This window comes from Mastigoproctus giganteus, chromosome 12 (genome assembly GCF_048544385.1).
Source record: "Mastigoproctus giganteus isolate SK-2022 chromosome 12, ASM4854438v1, whole genome shotgun sequence".
Lineage (NCBI taxonomy): Eukaryota > Metazoa > Arthropoda > Arachnida > Uropygi > Thelyphonidae > Mastigoproctus > Mastigoproctus giganteus.
Window position 1 is genome coordinate 52666567 of NC_143586.1, and position 24272 is coordinate 52690838.

The 24272-nt window shown below is 34.9% G+C and overlaps 1 protein-coding gene across 1 annotated transcript in view; it reads left to right on the forward strand.

Annotated features, from left to right (window-relative positions):
• The first annotated feature begins 1821 nt into the window (after positions 1-1821).
• The window catches only part of Ars2 (arsenic resistance protein 2), a 308719-nt gene continuing 286268 nt past the window's right edge, over positions 1822-24272 (forward strand). Inside the window, exons 1-2 of the mRNA XM_090386894.1 lie at positions 1822-1938; positions 7463-7588. Coding sequence (XP_090243020.1) covers positions 7470-7588 — 119 coding nt within the window. The 5' untranslated portion in view covers positions 1822-1938; positions 7463-7469. The remainder of the gene's footprint in view (positions 1939-7462; positions 7589-24272) is intronic.

The window sequence follows — 24272 nt, forward strand, 5'->3', positions numbered from 1 at the left end:
ACTGTGCAGTAAAGACCGCCTTCCGCCTGCTCAATAGGCTGTGCATACATGTTAGTAGCACGATCATGTATGCTTACATGTATGAACATGTAGGCGTAATTTCATAGTGTAGAACCCTGCGAAAACTTTGAAATCCTTTTACATTTGTAGTATTTTGTACAAGCACTTGAGATATTACAAATTATGATCAGTATTGTTAGAATATAAAATTAAGAAAATTGTAAACTGTTATTAAATGTACAGTAATACCCCGAAGTTACGCGATAGGTGGGTCCGACGAAAATCGCGTAAGTCGAATTCGCGAAGTCGGGGTACAACTTTGCATATAAATACATATAAATTTTGCTTAATTGGGACCAAGGACTAACAAAAACACTAGTTTAGAAGAAAAATATTAATAAAATTGCAGTTCTTTATACATATTAATACAAAATATGTATTAAAAAAACAAATGACTTACGTTAAAAAGTTATTTCGATGTCGATGGCTTCATAAAATCTAACAAATTCGTCTGACGACACAGCGCGTTCTTTTTTTCACGCAGAATTTCTTCGTAGCAAGCTAATAATTTTTTTATTCCTTGCTTTGTAGCTATAACGCGTTCTTCGTTGGAGTCTATGTTTTCTAAAAATTTTAAGCCCTTTACAATTGAGCCCTTTTCAATTTTCAACCTCTCAAGTTTGCAATTGTCATGTGCTTTTCGCCGTTGCTTCATTTAGGCCTGTAGCACGTGCAATATCACATGGTCTTTCATTTCGCTCAAAGCGTTTCACAATTTCATATTTTTTCTCTATCGACAGAGGCGGACTGGCCATAAGCCTTACCGGGGAAACCTCGGTGGGCCAGTGTGATTTTGGCCATAAACCATAGTGTGAGGCCACTATAAATTTTCCCGGGTAAGAATTTTTGATCCAGTCCGCCTCTGTTTATCGATAATTGATTTTCTTTTTCTCTCTGAATCTGCAGAGTCTTCACCAGGACGCTTCCTTTTCACACCTTTTAATTAAGTATTTTACTCATTTTTAGGGAATAAAGCACAATTACAAAACGAGGAGGCACGCTTGATACGCATAAACAAAGCTGCGCGCATGTAGCAACTGAATAAACAACACCATAAAGGCAGAGATACACTATTAACACCTCACATTTCTAGGGGTTACTACCATAAAACAATAAAAATCCAGTTGTGTTTCTGCTAGTGAAATCTGTTATAAACTGGTAGTAAACTCGATCTAATTGCATTTGCGATTATACCGATAGCTGGAATTGTGTTGGTTTTTACGTTATTATGGTGAAATGTGTTTCCCCTTCACTGATGTAAAAAACATAAAAGCAGCAAAGTTGAATTTTGTTCATCTTTCGCTCTCATTCTCCGCCGTTGCACCGTATATCGATAACATATGAAAAACGACCTTGAAGATAGTGGGCGGCAGCGTTGCCAAACGAAAAAATCAAGAACCGCGTAACTCCGAGTTCGCGTAAGTCGGGGTAGCGTAAGTCGGGGTATTACTGTATTAAATTTTATTGTATTTACAAGAAATAAAAATAAATTTTGACTTAAAATTAAAAATTACCGAAAAAACCCAGATAATGAGATATTTTTGCGAAAAAAACCTATCAACCCAGATGACAATCAAAAAACCCAGGAGTGGGAGCCCTGTTCACTACAGTATTATGTTTTAAATGAGCAAAGAAGTTCCACCATTTCTTATCGCTATCCTGAATTTTCTAATCGCCACCTATTGAGAAATCTCTGATATTTCCGTTCGCCGCCGTTATTGTTGTAGTGTATTTCAATCATTTTTGCGCATGTTCATTGCGTGTCCATTACTACGTTATTTCTTTGAACTTGTATTATAGTCATAATGTTTTTTTTTTTGTTTGTTTGTTTTTATTTTTCCTGATGCAGTGAAAGAAGAGAAATAAATCTGTTTTAAGGTAATCATTTCGGTGTTTATTAGTGGAATATCGGTTGGTAATCTTTAACTAATCCATTGTTTAAGACATTGTCGAGAGCAATCTTATTAGATAGGAAAAAAAAAAAAAAATACTAAAATGGTTTGAATATATTATATCCAGTAAAAAGGCATGTAGGGCTGATATGATTTTCCACGTTGCAGATTCGCTCTCCACATTCATTCTGTAGAAGTTAAACCTTTCTGATCATTGAAGAATCTTCCGATAGCACAGTTCCAGTTTTTCTTTTATTTACAAAATAAAATTTTCTAGACAACACGCATGATACGATATCCCCCGCCTTCCATGTGGTATATTTATCTAGCCTTTCTGAATAGCTAACAACTTTAACTTCAAGCCAAGAAATGATGAAATCACAAGTATCATTCAACTACATGAAAGGGATATACAGTGGTTTACACCAAATGTCAAATTTAAATTGTTTACACCAAAATCCACAAGAATGAATAAAATAAATCATATTATTTCATTTTACCATACACATGGAGTACATTGGAACAAATGGTGTGCACAGTGAAACATAATGCTAGAGTGAGTAGTAACTAAAGTGACCAGAAGTCCTGGATCATGCGGGAAAGTCCCGGATTTAAGTGTTTGAATTATTAATTTATTATGAATCAACAGGGCTTACCTTTATTTTAGATATAGGAAGCTTCTTTTATATCTAAAATAAAGGTAAACCCTGTTGATTCATAATATAATAGAATATAGGAAATATCAAGCACTTAATAGCTCTCTAGTATCAAATCTATTGAATTATTAAGAAAATTTATTTCCCAGAAAAATATATTTAATTCCTGTTGTTTTTATTGTTAGAAGAAATGTATTTTTATTATGATGTTTATTTCACAGAAATAATCTATATAATAAAAATACCTATATAATATAGGTATTTCAGTGTAATTAAACAAATATATGTGGAAAAAAAAAAAAAAAAAACAAATGTAAAATCTGTCCCTTTGGTAATAACAGAATGGTCACTTTAGTAATAACAGAGCAGGATGTGCTACAAGATGGAGAATTTAGGCAAGTGGGCTGTGAAGTGACAAGTGAAACTTAATATTGATAAATGAAAGGTATAGAAAGGAAATGAATATTTATGAGCACTTATTAATATTAAGTTCGTTCATTGGACAATGAGCTGGCTGAAAGACAGGAGAGAGAGAGAGAGAGTAGTAATAAAAGGCAAATTCCTCAGGACTGTTTTATCAAGTGAAGTCCTCAAGATTCAATATTGGGGGCAAGTTCTATTTCTCATCTTGTGAGGGAGTGCAGGGTGAGTTGTCAAAGTTTGCCAATGATTTAAAGGTAGGAAGGGTGGTTAATGACAGACCATCCCATTTTGCTTCAGAATAACAGATTGACATAGTATAAAAAACCTTAAGGGAATCTTGTTGTCTAGAAACTTTAAACTAGACATGTTGGACAGACAACTTGTGTATTTGAGACCCACTAATATTCGTAAAATCAGACAAATGTTAACTTATTGGGATTTTTTCTTGTTTGAGGCAACAGATTCTCTACAAGAGAAAATCACTATAAGTTAGCATTTGTCCCATTTTACGAATATTAGTGGGTCTCATATACCCAAGTTGTCTGTCCAACATGTCAAATAACAGATTGATTGCAAAAATGGTTTGAAAAATGGCAACTGCAGTATAATGCTTCTAAATGTGAGGTTTAGCAGCTAGTAAACAAATCCAGAAGTTCTTATAAGCTGGGGGGGGATGGAATGGAGTTAAAAGTAGTACAGGAATGAAAACAACTGGTTATAGTTCAGTCAGATATGAAAATTTTCATTCAATTTAAACAAGTGGCACATAGTGTCCAGTTAATGATGTATAAGACCTTCACAAATAGGGAAAATGTTGTGAATGCCCTTTTTTCATAAGATGGTGAGACAGCATTTAGAATATTTTGGAGGAGGCCACACTTGAAGAAAGACATGAGCTTCTAGGGTTCAAAGAAGGGGCACGAGACTGGTTACAGGTGCTAATTGATGTCCATGTGAAGAATGGCTTAGGAGGTGCATACTGCAAAGTTTGATAACTAGACACCTTAGGAGCAATTAATAGAGTTGTATAAGGCCTTGAAGGGAATCATCAGAACAAGGGAGGTATATTTCACTAGTAGAAGAGAGAAAAACCAGGGGACACAGAAACTTTTGTGGAGAAACAGAAGGCAGGATCTCACAAAGTTTACTTTTGGACAAAATGTTGTAGATCATTGGAATAAATTGTCTGTTATGGTGGTTAAAGGAGAGAGTGGTAAAGTTGAAAGCAGATTTGGATCATCACTTTTTGGTGTATTGAATGTTTTTTTTTTTTTTATTTTTTTTTTGTAGATATAGAATTTGCTTCCGTATATCCTTTAGCCATTATAATAGTAAATATTTTTCTCTAGTTTCATATGTTAAGATTTTTGGGATGGGGGATGCCAGAGCTATACCAAATTATAACTGGGAGCTAAATGATTTTGTGATAGTTGCAAGGATAGGGGAAGAGAAATTGTTGAAGCTACAAGTGAATAATTCACCTGCAGCTGATGGAATGTATCCAGTTATATTAAAAGAAGCAGCAAAAGAGGTAAACTTTTAGCCTTCATTTTAAGGGCATCCTTAGGTTCAGGGGATTTGAGACGTGCAAGCATCTCCCATATTCAGAGGGATCTGAAGGAGAGATGTAATTACATACCTATAAGCTTGACTTCTGTTCCATGGAAAATAATGGAGTCAGCAGTTAAAGAAGTATTACAGGATTATCTGGACTGGAATATAGTTATGTGACAGTTACAGCATAGATTTTTGAGTGGAGATCTCTTTGACTAATCTGACTGCTGTAGTAACTCAAGTAACAAAGGAACTGAATGCAAAAAATAATTTTGTCATCATATACTTAGATTTTAGTAAAGCTTTTGACTCTGTTCGGGATGGAAGTCTACCGTACAAATTGGAGCAGTGTGGCATTTGGGGAGAAGTTATTTCTGTGGATAAAGGGATGGTTGAGTGGAAATCTTCTGCACCAGAAAATATCAAGATCTGCTAGTACATCTCTTGGGGTGTATTTTAATGGGTATTGCCCTTCTTGGATTAAAGTTATTAGTGGAGTTCCCTCAGGGTTCAGTGTTGGACCCACATTGTTTTCAGTATTTACTAATGATATTGATGAAGGCATATCAAGTTTAATCTCTACGTTTCCTGATGATACAAACATATTTTATAAGACCTAAATAAATTTGCAGAGAAGTTGCAGTTGATGTTTGCATTGATAATTGCAGAGTTCTTCCTGTGGATAGCAGTAATGCCAGAATAACATAGCAAGTGGATGATACTGCACTCAAGCTAGTGGAGAACGAAAAAGACCTAGGAGTAATTATACAGTCAAACATGAAGTTATCTGAGCTGTGTAGACATGTTACTAGAACAGCTAATTCTGTCAGTGATATACAGGCATTTTGCCAACAAGGATAATGAAGTCATTAACCTGTTGTGTATTACATTGGCTAGGTTACACCTTGATCCTTGCGTACAGGTCTTCTCATTTTGGGAAGGATGTAGATCTATTGTAAAGTGTGCAGAGAAGGGCAAGACGATTAGTCAGGGGCACAAAAGGGTATTCTTATTGAGAAAGACTTTTTGCTAATTGCAGCTGCTGGAAAATAGGCACCTGCCAGGAATCTGGAATGAAATGTTTAAAGCTTCTCGGACAAGCCACATAAGGGGACATAAATGTAAATTGAAAATGGTTGGTTGCAGGATAGATAAATGAAAATGTTGCTTTCAGCCAGAGTGTAATTGATTGTAGGAACAAACCTTCATCTGGAGTTGTGGAAGTGGCTAGTATGAATAAATTTAAGGAAGGATTAGGCAAATTATTGGAGGAGATGGACTGATGGTATGAGTATTTTTTGGCCGATTCTGCAAGGGAAGAAAGTTCTGTATACACTTTCTTCCCTGAATTACTTATCACTACTACTGCTTCTTTCTCTTTTGTTCCAAGTTCTTTTCGCTTGAAAATGACTTTCAGTAGTGCTTACCAAGATTTTTTTTCTCATGTGAGGTATGTTTCATTGTGTGCAACACTAAATATGTTTGAGGAAAAAAGGCAAAAAAAAAGTATCAATTTTTTAACAGCAGTTGCGTTATCCAATGTAAACTTACATGTAGCGAGAGAAATCAAAGCTGAAACCAAAATCAACATATGCATGGCCTGTGTGGCCTATTTTGTACATACACCTGAAACCGTAAAGAACATTTTTTAGCATTAGCATTAGTAGGGCATATAATGCAAGAAAGCAAGCTTATATAGCATCAGCCAAAAAAAAAAAAAAAAACACCCTTCCCATTTCCACTCATCTATTCGCTCCAAATGTTTGTCTAGTTCTGCCTTGAACTTATTTAAGTTGCTGACCTCCACTACGACAATTGTACTTCACTTAAAAACTAAGCAACTATGCAGATTGAGACTGCATACCATACTCGTGGAACACTAAAATTCACACTAATATAATTCTACCAGATATTTTAATTTTTCTTATTTTGTTTTATAAAATATACCTAGTATGCCTGCTAGACAGTTCAATAACTTTCCGTTATAACTTTGCATATTGTGATCATCATAAATAGAGGTTTGTTTGCATATAGAGCAAATACAGTTATCTATAACATTGTTGCTAATTGTAAAAAAAAAATAGGTAAATGAGATAATGGGCTGTTTGTTCCATTGTTGAGAGAAACAAAAATATTTTAACATGTTGAAAAGAGCACGGCATTGAATACATTATGTTACAATTATTTAAGTTATTCAGACATAATTAATTGCTCATGGTCAGCATTATTAATTAACTGTCACTGGGCATTCTGGTATTGGTCACCCAAAAAAATCTACATGGAACTGTAGAAGTGCAGTGCATTGCAGGGATGTTGTGAGTTGTTTGTAAAAGGTTTAATTCACATTGCAGGAAACATCAGTTTTTTGAAGACTTTCAAGTGGAGTTGTTATTAGCTGGGCTCAGGTGGTATCATTTGTTTTTCCAAAGAGCTGGCTTTTTCTCATATTTTCAGTCCAACTAAGAATGTATATATAATTTTCAGACAGTGTATTGGTGCTCCATAGTATTAGTTACCTTGGCACTTAAATAACCCAACCCATTAGCTCATATGTGTATTTATTTTCAGATTACTAAAGGAGCATGCAGTGATAAAATAATGATTGTATCAATAATTCAGTCTTAATCAGTTGTCAGGCATGTGAATCAGAATTAAGATTGCAGGCATATGAAGAAACTGGAGTTATGTCGATTGCATATTAGCACTACTAGATGAAGTTAAAGTCATGGTGATACACAGTTTGGATCTACTTTTATGCATCCAAATATACTTCATCTACTTAACATTTTCAGGTCCTTAGTTGACCTCTACAATATGATTAGTCATCCAGTTAAAATCTTTTATGAATCATTATTATGTTTAGTATTTCTGTTTTAGAATAATCATGGGAGACAGTGATGAAGAATATGATCGACGACGTGCGCGAGACAAATTTAGAAGAGAGCGAAGTGATTATCAGGAGAGGCGAGAGGAAAGAAACAGGCGGGAAGACTGGTCTGAAAGGTAAAGGTTTGAAATTTAATATTGTTAAGAATATCGGAGTAATTTTACTGTATAGTGAAATTATTTTCTCCATTTCATTATAGTGAATACAGCAGATAGTTGTATGCAGAAATTTTGGAAGATTTAAATAGTTAAATTATAATTTATTGATGTGTTTCCAAAATGTGTCACAACACACCAATTTATTGCATTATGTCCCAAAGGATGTAGTCAAATTTTGTTTGACATCGTATCAGCATTGTTCTCACTCTGAGTTCATTTCACTACATATATTGTTGTAATTGATTGATTAAAATATAATTACTGAGTAAAGCATTAACTTTCCAACAAATTTTTTACATGTTAAATTTTTTAAATTGGGAGCACATCACTCATGCCCTCAGTTTAACAGAGATGCTCACATGGCATATGTGACACACCCCTTTTTGTTTTAATTACAAAAAATAAATTTTTTGATTTTCTTACTGAATTGAAACAGTAATCCCTTAATTATAATCGGCTAAACTCAATTAAAAAATAATGAACAAGAATAAATAGAAACCAATAATAATAATAAAAAGAGGTTTTTATCATATTTTTTCAAATTTTCAAGGTCCCTCATTCCTCATTGAAATATGCTCACATGATATGGCAGAAACAATGTCTACATCTGTATTCTGGTCAGCTGTTCATGTTTAGCCAGTGAACTAAAGCCTATGGCAAGATTAGACAACTGTCACTGGCATCTCATAGATGCCACATGGGGATAGGATTTGCTTAGAAGAAAGATAGGTGCTTTTGGTATCTGTTAAACTCCAAACAAAAAATTTAATTGCTTGTAATTCATGGTATAAATAACCCTCATATAACACAGTAGTTAGGTTCCTATAAAATCTTGTGTTGTGCAAAACTGTGTTATACAGGACTATGAACCAATACAAAAAAGGGGGGTGGGGTTACGTTCCAAAAGCTAACAAAAATACATCATTTTTTTTATAACTATTGGAAACTTAATTTTTATTAAAAATAGTAATCTCAGCAAACATCTTACAAACTGTGATAATATGTCAGTTAATCAATTTAACTAAACAGATTAACTGTCATAATATGTCAGTTAATGTATGTTCATTTAATTGTCTTCCTCTTCATTGCTGCTAAGCACAATCAAATGAGAATGTTTTCTCTGTTGCAGAATATCTTCACCTTCTGAACTTTCTTCTGCAGCATCTAGATTTCGTGTATCTTCTGCTCTCTTTAAAATATGAGATTGTTTGCTTATGCTTGATAGATCTTTGTAAATTTCATGGTATGAAGCTAAGCATTTTTGAAGCTCCCTTTTGAACTTTGTATTCCTTCCAGTCGAAGAATCTGTATTAAAAAAAAAACAGATTCTAATTGCTTGGCTAAGTTTATGCCTTCCTGTATGCTTTTTAGTGCAAAATTTGGAACTTCAGAATTTTCATCTGTGCTATCATCCTCTGAATTGATTTGGTTTACCTCTGATGCCATTTCCACCAAATCCGCTTTGCCAGCCTCTTTTCTGCTAGTAATTCTTGAATGTCTTCAGTAGTCTTATTATCCAAACTTTCCCTTCCTACCAACTTAGCAAGTTCTACTATTGCACCGATTCTATTTTCTGCCGGTTTGACCATATTTCATGAATGAACTGACTCTGTCCATACAGTTTTCCAACACGCGTGTTAACAGTACTTCTTTGAGCGATAAAAAAACAAAGCCGACCGGGCTAGCCGGGTGGGTAACGTGCCTGCCTGGCAACCCAAAGGTCGCGGGTTCGATTCCCGCCTTGGATCAAAGTACCGCAAAAACCTTGGGAGGTGCACTATGGCCACAGAAGCCTATGCGCCAACAACTACCAAAAAAAAAAAAAAAAAAAGCGATAAAACTATCATAAAGCTGATACAGTCCACAATTGAAAAATGCTTCCATGCCTAAATCACTTCAATAGATTCGGAATCAATTTTTTAAAAAATCCATTGTAACGATTTTCTGATGTAATGAGTTTTGAAGGTAGGTATAATGCCTTTATCTGATGGCTGAATTAAAGAAGTTGTATTAGGTGGTAGGAACATTACTTCAACATTTTGGATGACTTAAATCTTTTGGATGGCCTGGCGCATTATCCAATAGTAATAAAACTTTAAATAGTTTTCCACAGCTGGCACAAAACAATTTAGAAACCATCCTTTAAATAAATCGGCAGTTACCCAAATTATGCCTAATTTCCTTAGGCATAATTTAGGGCTGGAATTTTGTTCACAACAAAGAAATTATTCCAACACGGTTCTTAAGAACAAAGTTTAGTAATAAATACCTGGAAAAATTTATAAACAATCAAATAAAAACCAATATGACCTTACAAAAACCTTTAAAAGTCACGAACTGCACGCTTCAAAGTCACAAATTTTTATGGTCCCAAACAAGCACGAGTTCAATAGCACAGAACCTAACATGGGGATTTCCCAATATATTTATTTTTTTTTTTTTTGCATAACGACTAGTGAGTCAGCAGCGAGGATTCACAAAAAATAATGGAAATACAGTGAAACTTCTCCTAACGGACACCTCTTGTTAACGGACATCTCTCTACAACGGACATTTTCAAATTCCCCAACTCACCTCCATTGGTTTTAACATGTTTGCAGCTTCTGTCTAGCAGACATTCTCTGTAACGGACGCGGACAGGCAATCTGCACTGTTTCATTTAGATTAGCACTTAATTTGATCTCCCCATAACGGACAGCGGGCGAGCTCACGGCCCTTTTTCTAGGAATGTTTCTTCCACGTATTGTCTCAATCGTGTGTTTATTTTCTATTTCCGATTCTCTGAATTTTATCAAGGTTTACATCGCGGTTCTAAACCCTTTTTCAAGAATTTTAAGGTACGTGTAAAATTTCTGATGAATTCGGTGTGTGCAGGGAGGGGGGGAATATGGTCGGCCTTTCGTCTTTTCAGTTTTACTTTTAAGTTTTGTTTAGTGTCGTGTGAAGTGCACAATGTCTTCTCGTAAACATTTAACTTTAAAAGATAGTCGAACTCATTAATGCATATGATCGGCAAAAAAATAGTGTTCGCAATCTCGCTGTAAAATTCAAAATCGGGAAGACGCAGGTAAGCGACATCCTAAAGAAAAACAATGAACTGCTCAAACAATTTTGGCAACACGTAAATGATCAGGTTCAAAAATCATTTCCGAAAACTGTTGGACTTCAAATTTGTCGCGCACGTGCTAAAAAAATTCCCATTAATGGGCCTATTATTAGGGAAAAGGCTTTGGAGGTTGCAAAATCTATGGGAGTAAATGAGTTCAAAGCTTCTGTGGGATGGCTAGACAAGTTCAAAACTCGGCATAAAATTTCTTGGAAAACCGTAAGTGGTGAAGGTGGATCTGTTGATACTGGGGTTGTAACAGAGTGGACCGTCAAATTGGAAGATTTATGTCGTGATTTTGAAGCTAAGGATATTTACAACTGTGACAAAACAATGAGTCTAAAAAACGAAAAGTGCCAGGGCGGAAAAATTTTTAAGGAACGCTTGACTGTACTATTGTGTACAAATATGCTGGGAGACTTTGAACAACCTCTTGTTATAGGAAACCCACAAAATCCTCGTTGTTTCAAGGGCATAAAGTTGAATCTTTTGGATGTTGACTGGAAGTCTAATAAAAAAGCGTGGATGACACGAGATATCATGAGCGAATGGATGTCACTTTAACCAAAACATGATTCGTCAAAACAGAAAAATTATTCTTTTCATGGATAATGCTGCATCTCACCCACACATTGAATTGTCCAACATTCAAATCATTTTTCTGCCACCAAACACATCTGCAGAGTGTCAGCCCTTGGATCAAGGGATAATAAAAAATTTTAAACTTCACTACAGAAAACGTGTTTTAAGACATCTCATTGCAAACATGAACGATGTAACATGTGCGAGTGACCTTGCAAAGAAAATCAGCATCCTAGATGCGATTCAGTGGATTTCCTCTTCGGTAAACGCAATTAGAAAACAAACTGTCGTGAACTGTTTTGTAAAGTCTGGCTTCTCAAACGCAAAAATTGAAGTTGTGAACAGCAATGTGGAGCACCAAGAAGAACAAGAACTTCAACATCTATTGATAATGTACGATACTTCCGCTACAAGTGACCCTGGCTACAAAGATATAGACTCGAACCTCACTACAGAAGATGGTGCTCTAGATATCAACGACATTATCATCGATATTTTTTCAACAAGTTCCTCATGAGGATGAAGAAATGGAAAGAGGTCATTCTGTCGAAGAACATATTAACGACAAACCACCGATGAAAATAGAAGAAGCGCTCATACAAATCAATCGTTTAAAAATGTTTTTCGCCGCTGAAGAAGATACTGAAGGACTTTCGATGGTTTCTTCACTCCAAACAAATGTTGAAAACAAAATTATCAGCCGGAAGAAGGTGCAGAAGAAAATAAGTGATTACTGTATGTATTTTTCTTAAGATAAAGTCATAATATGCATAGCACAATTGTATGTATATTATTTACAAAAATATTGTGCAAAATCTGTATATAATTTAATTTAATTTTACATTAAACGTTTAACGATTTGACTTTATCTCTTGTGTATGTAATTGTATATTATTTACAAAAATATTGTTCAAAATCTGTATATATTTTAATTTAATTTTACATTAAACGTTTAACGATTTTTCTTTCTTTCTTTTTTTTTTTTTTCTCCCTCAGACTTCTTGTTAGTGGACACTTCTCTCTAATGGACACATTTTCGTTCCCCATGGTTGTCCGTTAAAGGGAAGTTTCACTGTATTGAAAAATTATATCCAACACAATAACAGGGTTTTCTTCCACACAAAATCTCAAAAATACTGTGTTATGTGTAGTTTGCCGCAAACTGCACATAACATCTCTAACCATTTTATATGCAGTTTATCGCAATTCTCTATAACTGTGTTAGAGCGAAACTGTTTTATATAGGTACCGTGTTGTGCGAGGGTTGCTGCAATTTATCAATCGTGTTAGAACAAAACTGCATTGCAGAAGTACCGTGTTATACGTGGGTCGCTTGTATATCAAAATGAAAGCAGAAAATACTGTATAATCAGTTAGAAAATATTGGTGGGCATAGGTACGTAGGGGGATTTGAGTTCAATATAAATATAAAGGTGCCTCCATAGCCAGGTGGGCAGGAGCAGCAGTGTGTAGTACACGCTTCTTGGTTAGACCGGGGATTTGAGTTCAGGGAATGACCACCACATATCCCCGGAGCAATATGGCCTTAGTTACTAATGCTCCTAAAAACCAAATAACAATAAATATAAAAAAAATAATAATAAAAAAAAAAATTGGACATTTAAAAAAGTGATATTTGTCGGATGCCATACTAGCATCAAAAGGTTAAAAATTTGTGACATTTATTTCTTCACATGCTTTGTACTCTGTGATTAGTAAGCTGTGATTAGTGAGCTTATTCTGATTTACAGTTTTGGCTTGAAACAAGGAAAGTTAGATATTAAACATAAAGATAAGGAATAAAAAAAAGGGTGAGCGTTGAATGATTACAAAATTCTGGATGGGGATACACAGTTATTTTTGACTCATGTTTAGTGTGTATCACTATCAGAAAGTTCGTAAGGCACTGGTTTAGTGCATAACTCCAGCTTTTCTGCTGGAGTTATGCACTAAACACTCTGGAAATTGCACGTCTTTTGCTTCTGGAATTCATTAAAGTATGCATATTCATCCGACTTTTGGCAGGACAGTCCTGCTCACTCCAGTTTGCAGAAGTCCTTTTAAAATTCTGTCCCACTTTCACGCTTAATATTTCCACCTATTATGAAAAAACAAAAGTAGAATTCATTTGAATTTGGTGATTTATATTGAAGTTCATATCTTCCCCTCCTTCAGTGATATTGTTTCTCATGTTCTATATAGCCATTTCCAGTCTTAACCTTCTAACTGGCATGCCAAATTTATAAAATCATTAGGTGTGATGATGCCTTTTGTACACAGTTCAATTTGTGGATGAAAAATGCCAAGAAATTATTTGGAACTGTTTACTTTTTTTGATGGTAACATGATATTCAAACTTTTGTGAACGCTGCTGTGAAAAATCCATTTCTTTAGTATTGGAAACATTTTAAAAAAAAATACCCCCCCCCCCCACTCTCTTTACACATGCATTTTTTAACATTGATATTTGAACTATTGGCTAATGAAACTTGAAAAAAAAACAAAATTTGAAACCCCTGTGCACCTCAGTAACTGTATTTCACAGAGACACTTTCTGCAGAGTGTCAACAATCTCAGATGTTGCATAAACAACATTTCTGTTCATAGAGAGCATTTCAGGTTTTTCTAAAAACTTTCCTTTTTTTTTAATGGCCATTACAAAAGCATTAATGATACAGATCAAAAGTAAACTGATATTGAAGGAAAACTAAAATTCACATTGATCACTTTAATAGGGATTTTTATTTTCAAATTTAAATTATTTGGTGTATTCCATACACCAAAGCGATTCCTCCTGGGTTAAGGAGTAACTTATTTATCATTTGTTTAGTTACCCGAACATGTTGCTGCATATCATACCATGATGTTTATTCTTTATTCTTCTGTTTTAGACAGTTGTTTTTAGTGTATTTTCATATTCTGGATTCCAGAACTGAACAACAAAATCAGTTTGGCTGATATGAGATGGATGGTCATAATTATATAGCATTTTTCAAAAAATGAAATGCCTTATGAAAATTTAAAATGGACGTGGATACATATTATACTTACAGGAAATAATTTGAGTAGTGAACAGGTTTTTTTTCTGTTTGCAGAATTTAGGAAATTGGTGAATGAAATTTGGGCTACTTGCATTTAAAGTGGAATTTTTTTTTTTTTTTTTTTTTTAATGAAAACCCCAAGCACAAACAATATTAGAATCTATAGTATTTAGCATGGCAGCAGTTCTCATACTTGTACCACCAAAACTGAAAATTTCGGTACCACTCATTCAAATATGTATTTGTATTATGAGGAAAAGTCAAGAATATTCATGTAATAAGGCTATGTTATAAATTATACATATTTTTATTTCATTTTTAATACAAAAATTGAACAAACTAAATAACAAATATTAAACAAAACAAAACAATACAAAATAAACTATAAAATACGTGATTAACATGGTGATTTAATTGTAATCAATAACAATTGAATGCAATAAATCAGAACTTGAACAAATATTTAACAAAAATAATTAACTTAATGTAACACTTGAGCTTCTTTGACAGTAATTAGTTTCTTTATATCTGGTTCTATTTTACTTAATTTCAAACATAAATTTGGCTCCAAAACGAGTCTTATTCTACATTTATTTTTTAAATACAGCATAAAATAAAATCCTGTTTCATAAATATGTCGAACAAAATGGCATTAAAAATTTTATTGCTCTTTCTGAAATTTCTTTAAAATCTTTCTTATGCTTAATCCAAAAATTTATTAAAGTGTTGTTTTTGAAATCCTTCATTAAATTTCTGTCACAAGAAATTTTTAAAAGTTGCTCTTTTGCTTCAGAAAAAAGATATTCTGGTACATAATCTGAAGAAAATGGTTTCCTGATCCAGTTTTATTTTTCATAAGCTTCTGGGAAATACAATTTGAAATTATGTATTAACTAAAAACAATAATATTTTATATTTGGTACTAATGCTCATGATACATGTCTCAATGTTAAATTATTTTCTCCAAGAAAATTTTCTAAAGTTGGTAGGAAACTTAAGACCTTTTTATCCAAGTCTTTGATGATTAACTCAAGTTTTTTTATTGTTGCATTTACTTTGTCACTAACAGTGAAAAGAGTCACATTTGGTCCTAGTAAAGTTAAATTCAGATCATTGTTTTCCAAAAATATTAGCTAAATATGCTAATCTAGCCTACCATATATCATCAAAGAAATAGATTTTTAATTCACATTTTGAATCGCAAAGGAAAATTCACACTTCCAATCGAAGTTCAAAGAAACGTTTAAAACTTTACATCTGAACAACCATCTAACTTCGCTATGCAGTATTAGTTTTTCATGGTCACTCCCCCATCTCTTGGCATAAAATTCTGAAAATTTAGTGCACTGGATTTAATAAAATTAACAGTGTTAACCAACTGATCTAAAACAGTTTTCAGTTCTTCACATATTGCTTTTGCAACCAAGGCTTTGCGGTGAGTACTACAGTGAGTGAATTTAGCTTCAGGAGTGACATTCTTTATTGTAATTACAACACCACTATGCTTTCCTGTTAAAGCCTGAGCTCCATCAGTACACACACCAATGCAATTCTTCCAAAGAATATTGTGTTCTGTCATAAAATTGTCCAATTTTTTAAATATTTCATTTGCAGTTGTGTACTAAATCCTTACGCAGATCTTTACTAAATCCTCAATGCTGCACAGTAACTTACCAAAGCAGCAATGTGTGGTGACAGCAACACTGCCATGTAAGAGAGTTTTTCAGGAAGGAATAGAAAACTACGCGAGATAAGACTTGGTTGCTTTCCGAGAAATATATAGCTATCCTCTCGGAGGTTGAACAAGCAAAATATTTAATAAATCAACACATGATTTGTGAACTCCTGTTAGATTGAAAAAAGATTAGGCAAAACATGTAATTATTAACTTTAGAGGGGAAATTTTTAATGTTTTATTTTTCGTAATTTCATATTTATGTACCACCAGATCTTTTTCCACATACCACTGGTTGAGAAATGCTGTAGTATGGTCTGTAGGATGAAAAGACAAGAAGATACAGGTTAAACTTGAATTTCTGTAGATTGTAATTTTCAGAAAACACATGTGAAAGAAGGTTAGTTCTGAAAATGGAAACTGCAGGGATAAACAAGAAAGAAGAAAAGTTGGTTCTGTGAGTTTGAAGTTGGACAGTAAATGGATGATGACTGGTTGCGGCACATGTTCAGACTAGTGTGGAAGGGGAGAATTTACAGAAACCAATTCAGAGGACTAGTGCCCATGGAAGTATCTATAGAAAAAGCATGTAGCAGAAACAGAACATCTTTGAAATAGAGAATGGAGAGACTTTGTAAGAGATTGGTTATTAATTAACCTAATGTCCTTCTTTTGAATAGAGTCTAGAAGCCTGACAGAGGTTTTGGAGACACCAACCCAATTGTGGGAACAATATTCCTTAGTAGGACAGATTTCAGATTTGTACAGGATGAGTAGTTGTTTAAATGAAAAGTAACACCAAGCATGAAAAAGAAAATCCAGTTTTTTAGATCCAGAAGAAGCAATATTTGTGATGTGCTAAGAGATTAGAATTATAAGGTATTTGCCAAGAGATTAGAAGTCAGGATAATCCCTAGTAAAGATATCTGATTTTGTCTAGAAATCTGTGTCATTGAAGGTAAGCATAGAAGCAGTAGACTCCTTTATGCAAGATATAAGACAGGACTGAAAATGTTTTTTTTTGGAATACCGGTATCTCGGTTTCATAAATTAAAAATACTGAAATACCGGTATTGTGAGCCCTTTTTTATGAATTTCATGATGATGAATTTTGATTCCTTTTCAAATACTCCAATCACCCATTTCTTCTTAGCAGTTAAATTTCGTCTTCTGTGATGTTTTGGTTTTACTAATACAGTTTTCCCTGATCCCCCAACTTAATGGGTTTTTTAAAAACTGCAATTCGCAAATATCTCTTAGTTTCTTATAAAACTTAATTGCTGTTACTTTTGAAATCTCCAGATGGAATGCTGTCGTAGTTACTGGCGTGCATGTTGACCAAAAGTATATAATATACATTATCTTTTTTAATGGAAGTTTTGTATTTTCCATAAAACTATATTTTAATAAAGAAACGCACGCAGAACATTTTTTACAATACCAGAACTTTCCACATGACTGTTCATGATTCAATTAATTTAAAATAATCATTGCACTTAAAACAGTACAATTTCTGTCTTATTAACTTAGTTTCATCAAAAAATCAAGCAACGTTTTATTTTCCTTACAAATTTCTTCCATCTTTAAAAGATTCATCGCTACTATTATCTGTGTACCGTTCATTACAAAACTAATTATGCACCGTTCTTTACTCATAAATACACATCATAATGCCAACCAATGACTACACAGTAGCTTGTCATCTGTCACTCCCACCACCAATCATTTCATCGTTTGCCACGCCTACCTGTCAGTATCGTTCTCGACTTCTGCTCCAGACTGATAACACTTACCATCTGTGTACCGAGCAAGCAGCACTAGAGTGCGGTATCGGGAAACTAATTTTCCGGGTAAGTTAGCCGACATTTCCAGTGGTTCTCGTGTTGGCTTTCTTTACCTCAGCCAGAAAAACATCAGTGGAATAAGAAATTGTAAAAAGGTGACACAGAACAGGAATAAGTTCAGGAGCAAAGGTTTTGTGAACAAGTGTAGGAATACAATACCATCAGGACTTCGAGCATTCTTGGCATAAAGATTGCTTATGTTTAGAATTCTTCCGACACCCTTTTGATGGAAGACTGCAGCAAACATTGAGTGGAGAGTACTGGGAATGATAGGAGGTGGTTTACCATGGTCAGAAATGCAAGTGTTAGAAATATGATAGGATACTAGTCAGTTGACTTTATTTTCAACTGAGTAGTATCCCACCTCCGTTAAACCCTGATGGTAATTAGAACCATCAGGGTTTAACAGAGGTGGGAGTATAGATGAGCAAAAGTTGTGGCAAGTAGCTTTGGCAAGAGACCAGAATGCTCAACTACTGTTTGGATAAGAAGCAGGTTTTCTGCTAGTAGTCTATTCAAAATCTAGTTTGGAGTGATTAATAATTGCTTTACAATTGTTGGAAGCTTTAGTGTAGGCTGTTGTTGTTGTTTATGGGGTTTTAAGTGCAATGGCTACTTAGGCCATATTGCACTTAGTGTAAGAGGAAAATGAATGTGGAAATTTGGATGCAAGCCACTTGCAATGTGCAACAAACATTTCATTCTCATGGATATTGTTCAAACTTATTGTTAAAGAACCATTATTTAGTTTAGTATTAGTAGTGGTAAATTATGTAAGGAAAGCAAGCTTATGCAACATTAGTCACAAAAAAAAAAAAAAAAAAAATCCATTGCCTATCCATCCCCTCCAACAGTTTTTCCTATCCTTCCTTAAATTTTATTCAGACTACCCACTTTGACAACACCAGATGGAAGTTTGTTCCAGTAATCAGTTACTTTCTGGCTGAAAGCAAATTTTTGTACATCTATCCTGCTACCATTCTTTTTTCAATTTAGATATATGTAACCTTATGCATTGTATAAGAAAGAGTAAGGATAGTTTGAGAAATAACACTCAATGCATTCATTTTACTGTCTTTTCTGAGAACTTTCTTATATAGTGTGAGCAATATTTCTCAAACTGAAACAGTTCGAGAAATACTGCTCACACTTTATAAAAGAGTGTTGCTCACACTGTATAAGAAAGACACTGTAAACTAAATGTCTGGAAAACATATAGTTTACGTGATCGATTCAGAGCATGAAACACTTCAGTCAGGTCTCTGTGCAGCTAAATGTTTCCAGACACTGCAATTTGCATGCAGAACTGAAGTCTTTCTTGGTAAGCTTAACTTATTGTGCCCCTTACTAATCTTGTTGCTCTTCTCTACACCCATTCCAAAAGATCCACATCCTTTATAAAATGAAGCTTCTAGTCCTGTATGCAGTATTTCAGATGCACCCTTGCCATTGCTTCATACCATAGGATAATCAACCCCCTGTCCCTGTTGGTATAATTCCTGTATATCATTGACAGAACCCCGTGAGGTGTTATAGTGCCTGACTGCAGTGCTTAGAGAACTTTGTCTAACTACAATTACAGATCTTTTTTGTTTTCCACTTTTCATTTTTAAAAGAATTTAAAAACTGTCCTAGACCATTATAGTCAATCACCTTCATTGAAGAAAAATCCCTTCCCTTACCTTTACCCCTGACAGTAGTAATATCTTTTGGAAGATCTCACATCAATACACTGTGATCACTTCCACCTAATAGTTTATCTAGAGATTTATAATGCACGAGTCATTGCTGATAACAGATCAATAAGTACTGTTCGTTGGGGGGAAAAAATATGGACTGGATAGATCTTTGGACACTGTTCCAAATCTGTTTTTGATTTTCCTCTAAACAAGTCTAGTTTTTGTCATGGGACCAATTAATGAACATAATGAGACCAGTTGTAGCACTTGCATGCCTGTTCACCCAACCTACATGAATATAATTATTTATTTATTATTATTGTTTATACATTCATATTTATTTAATTGTTTAATTGTATCTGTATCCTTGTTATGTCATTTCAGTAATATAATTATAAATTGTTTCAGGTAAGATATAGTGAAACATGCTCATTGTCACACCTTAAAAGTATAAAAATCATCCTAACATATTATGCTGTATGCAGCTTTTTTCATAGCTAAATTGTGATTTTCTGAATATACGACATGCTGTCCTTTGGTTGTCCTTGATGATGTTTGCCATACCCATGATATGAAGGGAGCCAAAAGATCACAGTGGTGATTATTACTTTTGTAATGTGAATATAAATGGATTTTCAGTGAACAATCATAATATTGCTTTTTCTGAACCTAGATTTAGCAACAAGGCCAGTCCCTCATGATAACAGTATGCCAATTTTAGTACCTCCACAATGTGGACTGCCAACCGGGCTAGCCAGGTGGGTAAAGTGCCTGCCTGGCAACCCAAAGGTCGCGGGTTTGATTCCCGCCTCGGGCTTGGATCAAAGTACTGCAAAAACCTTGGGAGGTGCATTATGGCCACAGAAGCCTATGCGCCAACAACTACCAAAAAAAAAAAAAAAAAAAACAAACAATGTGGATTAAATTGTTTAGGAGATGAAATGGAAAGTGATGAAGATGTGATTGCTGAAGATGTGAGAACTTATAGCATGAATTTGTTGTGGGAAGATCTTGTCTGACCAATATGATTGGCTAGTATGATATAGTAACAAAGGAACTGGATAAAAAAAATAATTTGTGAAAAGTATCAAAAAATATTCTTAGTGTTTGTATTAGTAGTGGCAAATGATACAAGAATAAAGCATCAGCAAAAAAAGAAAAAACTTCCTGCATCACCTGTCCAGTACCTCCAATAATTTGTCTAGTTGGAATTATTCAAACTACCCACTTCCACAACAGATGGAAGTTTGTTCCAACAATCGGCCACCTGCTGGCTGAAGGAAAACCTCCACACATCTGTCCTCAATCATCCTTCCTCAATTTGAAATTATGCCCTCTCGTGTGTAATCTGAGCAAGAGAAGAATGCCATTAGCACTGAGCTTGCTCTCAATCATTCCAAGCCTTAAACATCTTAATCAAGATCACCTTGCAGGTGCATTTCCAGAAGCTGCAGGTTGCAAAAAAGCCTTTCTTGGTAAGACCACCCTTTCATTCCCGCTGATCTCACTGTCCTTCTCTGCACCTGTTCCAGCAGATCTACATCCTTCCTAAAATGAGGCATCTAGACCTGTATACAGTACTTAAGATGTGCCTTAACCATTGCCATACAATGGGATAATCATCTCCTTCTTCCCACTAGCAAAGTTCCTGTTTTTGTATCATTTTCAAAACCCCATGAGCTGTCCTGTCAGCCCATCTGACTTGCTCAGAGAACTTCATACCTGACTGCACAATTACCCCCCAGGTCTTTTTCATTTTCCATTATCCTGAGTGTAGTTCCACGCAGTTGATACATTAATCTGGGATTACTACTACCCATATGCAGTACCTTGCATTTGCAAATGTTAAACTTCAACTGCCTAATCAACTACCTTCTCAGCCAGTCTGCCCTAATTTTTTTATATCTTGTTACAGTAGAATACCCTGATTGCTATTGTTAACCCCCCCCCCTCTGCCAACCTTTGTATCATTTGCAGACTTAGACATTTTAATGTAGCTGTATCAATACTATTAAAGGGATGGTTGAGTGACAGAAGGCAGAGTGGTAATGAATGGGCAGTACTCATTCTAGACTGTTATAAGTGGTGTCCTTCAGGGTTCAATGCTGGGCCCTTTATTTATTTATTTATTTTTATTACTTTCCCCAGAACAGAAGTTAAACTAACAAGTCTGTAATTACTCATGTACCCCTTTGTGAATTGGAGATACATTTTTCAATATTTATTAATGAAGATATTGTTTAATATCAAAGTTTGATAATATGAAGGTTAGCAGAGTGGTTTAACGAGAGAAAAGAGTATAGTGTTTCAAGAAGACTGAGAGAAATTAGCCAGATGTGCTGGGAAGTACAGTTAAGGTTAACTTTGAAAAATTCAGGGTACTTCATATAGGAAGCAGTAATCCCAGAATAACATGTCATTTGGGTAGTACCACACTTGAAGGTAGTGGAGAAAGAAAAAGACTGGGGGGGGGTTAATTGTACAATTTGACTTGAAGTTTTCTGAGCAGTGCTGACAGGCTGCGAGAACAGCTCATGGGGTTCTATCAATGATATACAGGAACTTGGCCTGCAGGGACAAGGAGGTGATTATCCCATTGTATAAGACAATGGTTAAGCCACATCTCGAGTACTGTATAGAGGTCTAAAAGTCTCATTTTGGGGAGGATGTGGATCTTTTTGGAATGGATGTAGAGAAGAGTAACAAGGTTAGTCTACACAAAAGGGTACTCTTACCCTTAAATTGTACTCTTACCAAGAAATACTTCAGTTCTGCAAATGGCAGCATTTGGATAACTAAGCACCTGTGAGGAGATCTGATTGAAATATAAAGCTTTTAATGGATTGAGTAAATTAAATGCATTTGGCATCCTAACTCTTGCTTGGATGACACATAAGTGGACATAAATTAAAATTGAAAAAGGATGGTTGTACGATAGATGAATGAAAATTTGCTTTTTGATCACTCTTGATAGAAGATAGAACAAACTTCCATCTGATGTTGTGAAGAGGAGTAGCTATAATAAATTTAATGAAGAATTAGACAAATTATTAGAGGGATGGAGAGATGAGGGTTTTTTTTTTGACTGACTAACTTGCTTTCTTGCATTATTGGTCACTACTACTAATACAAATACCAACAGCCAATCATGATTACCCAACAAAGAGACTTTGGAGCTATAGCTGTTTATCCAAAATGAGTTGACTGATCTCATTCAAGATCTAACTCCCCCTTCCAAAGATAAAACCAAACTTGCCTCGGGTCTAAAGCAGAAACACTTATTTAAGAATAAAAGAATTTTCACAAGTACACATTACATCTGAAGAGCACCTCTTCTCATAATGAAATTTTAAAGCTGCTTTTTTGCATAACTGGAACTTAAAGCCATCCATCCCCATTGCCACACTGTTAATACTACTAAGGAGACATACATGAAGAACAATTCAAAGAAATTAAGTACATCAAGAAAATATTGATGATAGCCTCAAAATCATTGGTTTGTTAATGGCCATGTAAGAAGGGTTCACAAAATATTTGTGTCTTTCTGGCGCCTATGGGACAGCTGTTCTACTGCAGACCATTACATCAAACATAACTGGTTTCAAAGAAGCACATATGTGCTAGGAATGAGTAGTTTACAGTACAGTGGTACCTTGGATTACGAGTAACTTGGTATGCAAGTGTTTTGCAAGAAGAGCAAAAATTTTTAATAAATTTTAACTTAATAAACGAGCGAGGTCTTGCAATACGAGTACAGTCAGTCCTCGTATAACATGTGTTTACACTACACGAATTCGATCATACACGATTTATAAATACAGGAACGATATCTTATATAACACGAACCGAATTCGCTTATGCACGATTCGCCTTTGTGTTTACAAGAAATGGCAGTCGAACGCAGAATCACCCCAACTGAACGCAACCCGATAGGAATGAAGAGAAGATTTTGAAAATGTATTTATGGTTTTTTTATATCAGTGAAGGGGAAACACATTTCACCATAATAACGTAAAAACCAACAATTCCAGCCAGTATAATTGCAAATGCAATTAGATTGAGTTTACTACCAGTTTATATCAGACACTCAGCCTAAAACACTGATGGATCCAATATCTCTCTTACAGAAGATTTAGGAGAAGTCCGGTTGGCCTGCCTCCCTAAAATCCACTCATGCACACCTTCTCGATGGTAAGCCCTGTTACGTCACTTAGGTGGCAACGAACGTGTAGAGTGATTCTCTTCAAGATGCCTGGTCAGCGTGAAGAGGAAAAGACCAAACCCTCCAGCAATGAGAGCACAACAATACAAATGGCCCTCAGTCCCCAGCAGCTTTCACTCTCCCTCTTACGGCAGCGAGAGGATCAGAGTGGAGGCAGAGGGTGCTAAGAATCTCTGGGTACGACCAGGCTGCCATGCACGGAAATTGAACTTGGCCTGTTATAACGTACGATCACTCATCGGTGAAGACAGGATATTAGAGCTGGAAAAGGAATTAGAAAATGTGAATTGGAATATCATCGGTTTGGCTGAAAGAAGAAGAAGAAATGAATCACTTATAAGTTTATCAAGTGGAAATCTGCTGTACACCAATGGAAACAGTGAAAGGAGTGAAGGTGGAGTTGGGTTTCTGGTCCATAAAGATTTTAAAAACAACATTTTGGAATTCAAAAGTACATCACCAAGGGTGTCAAGACTAATACTCAAGATTTCTA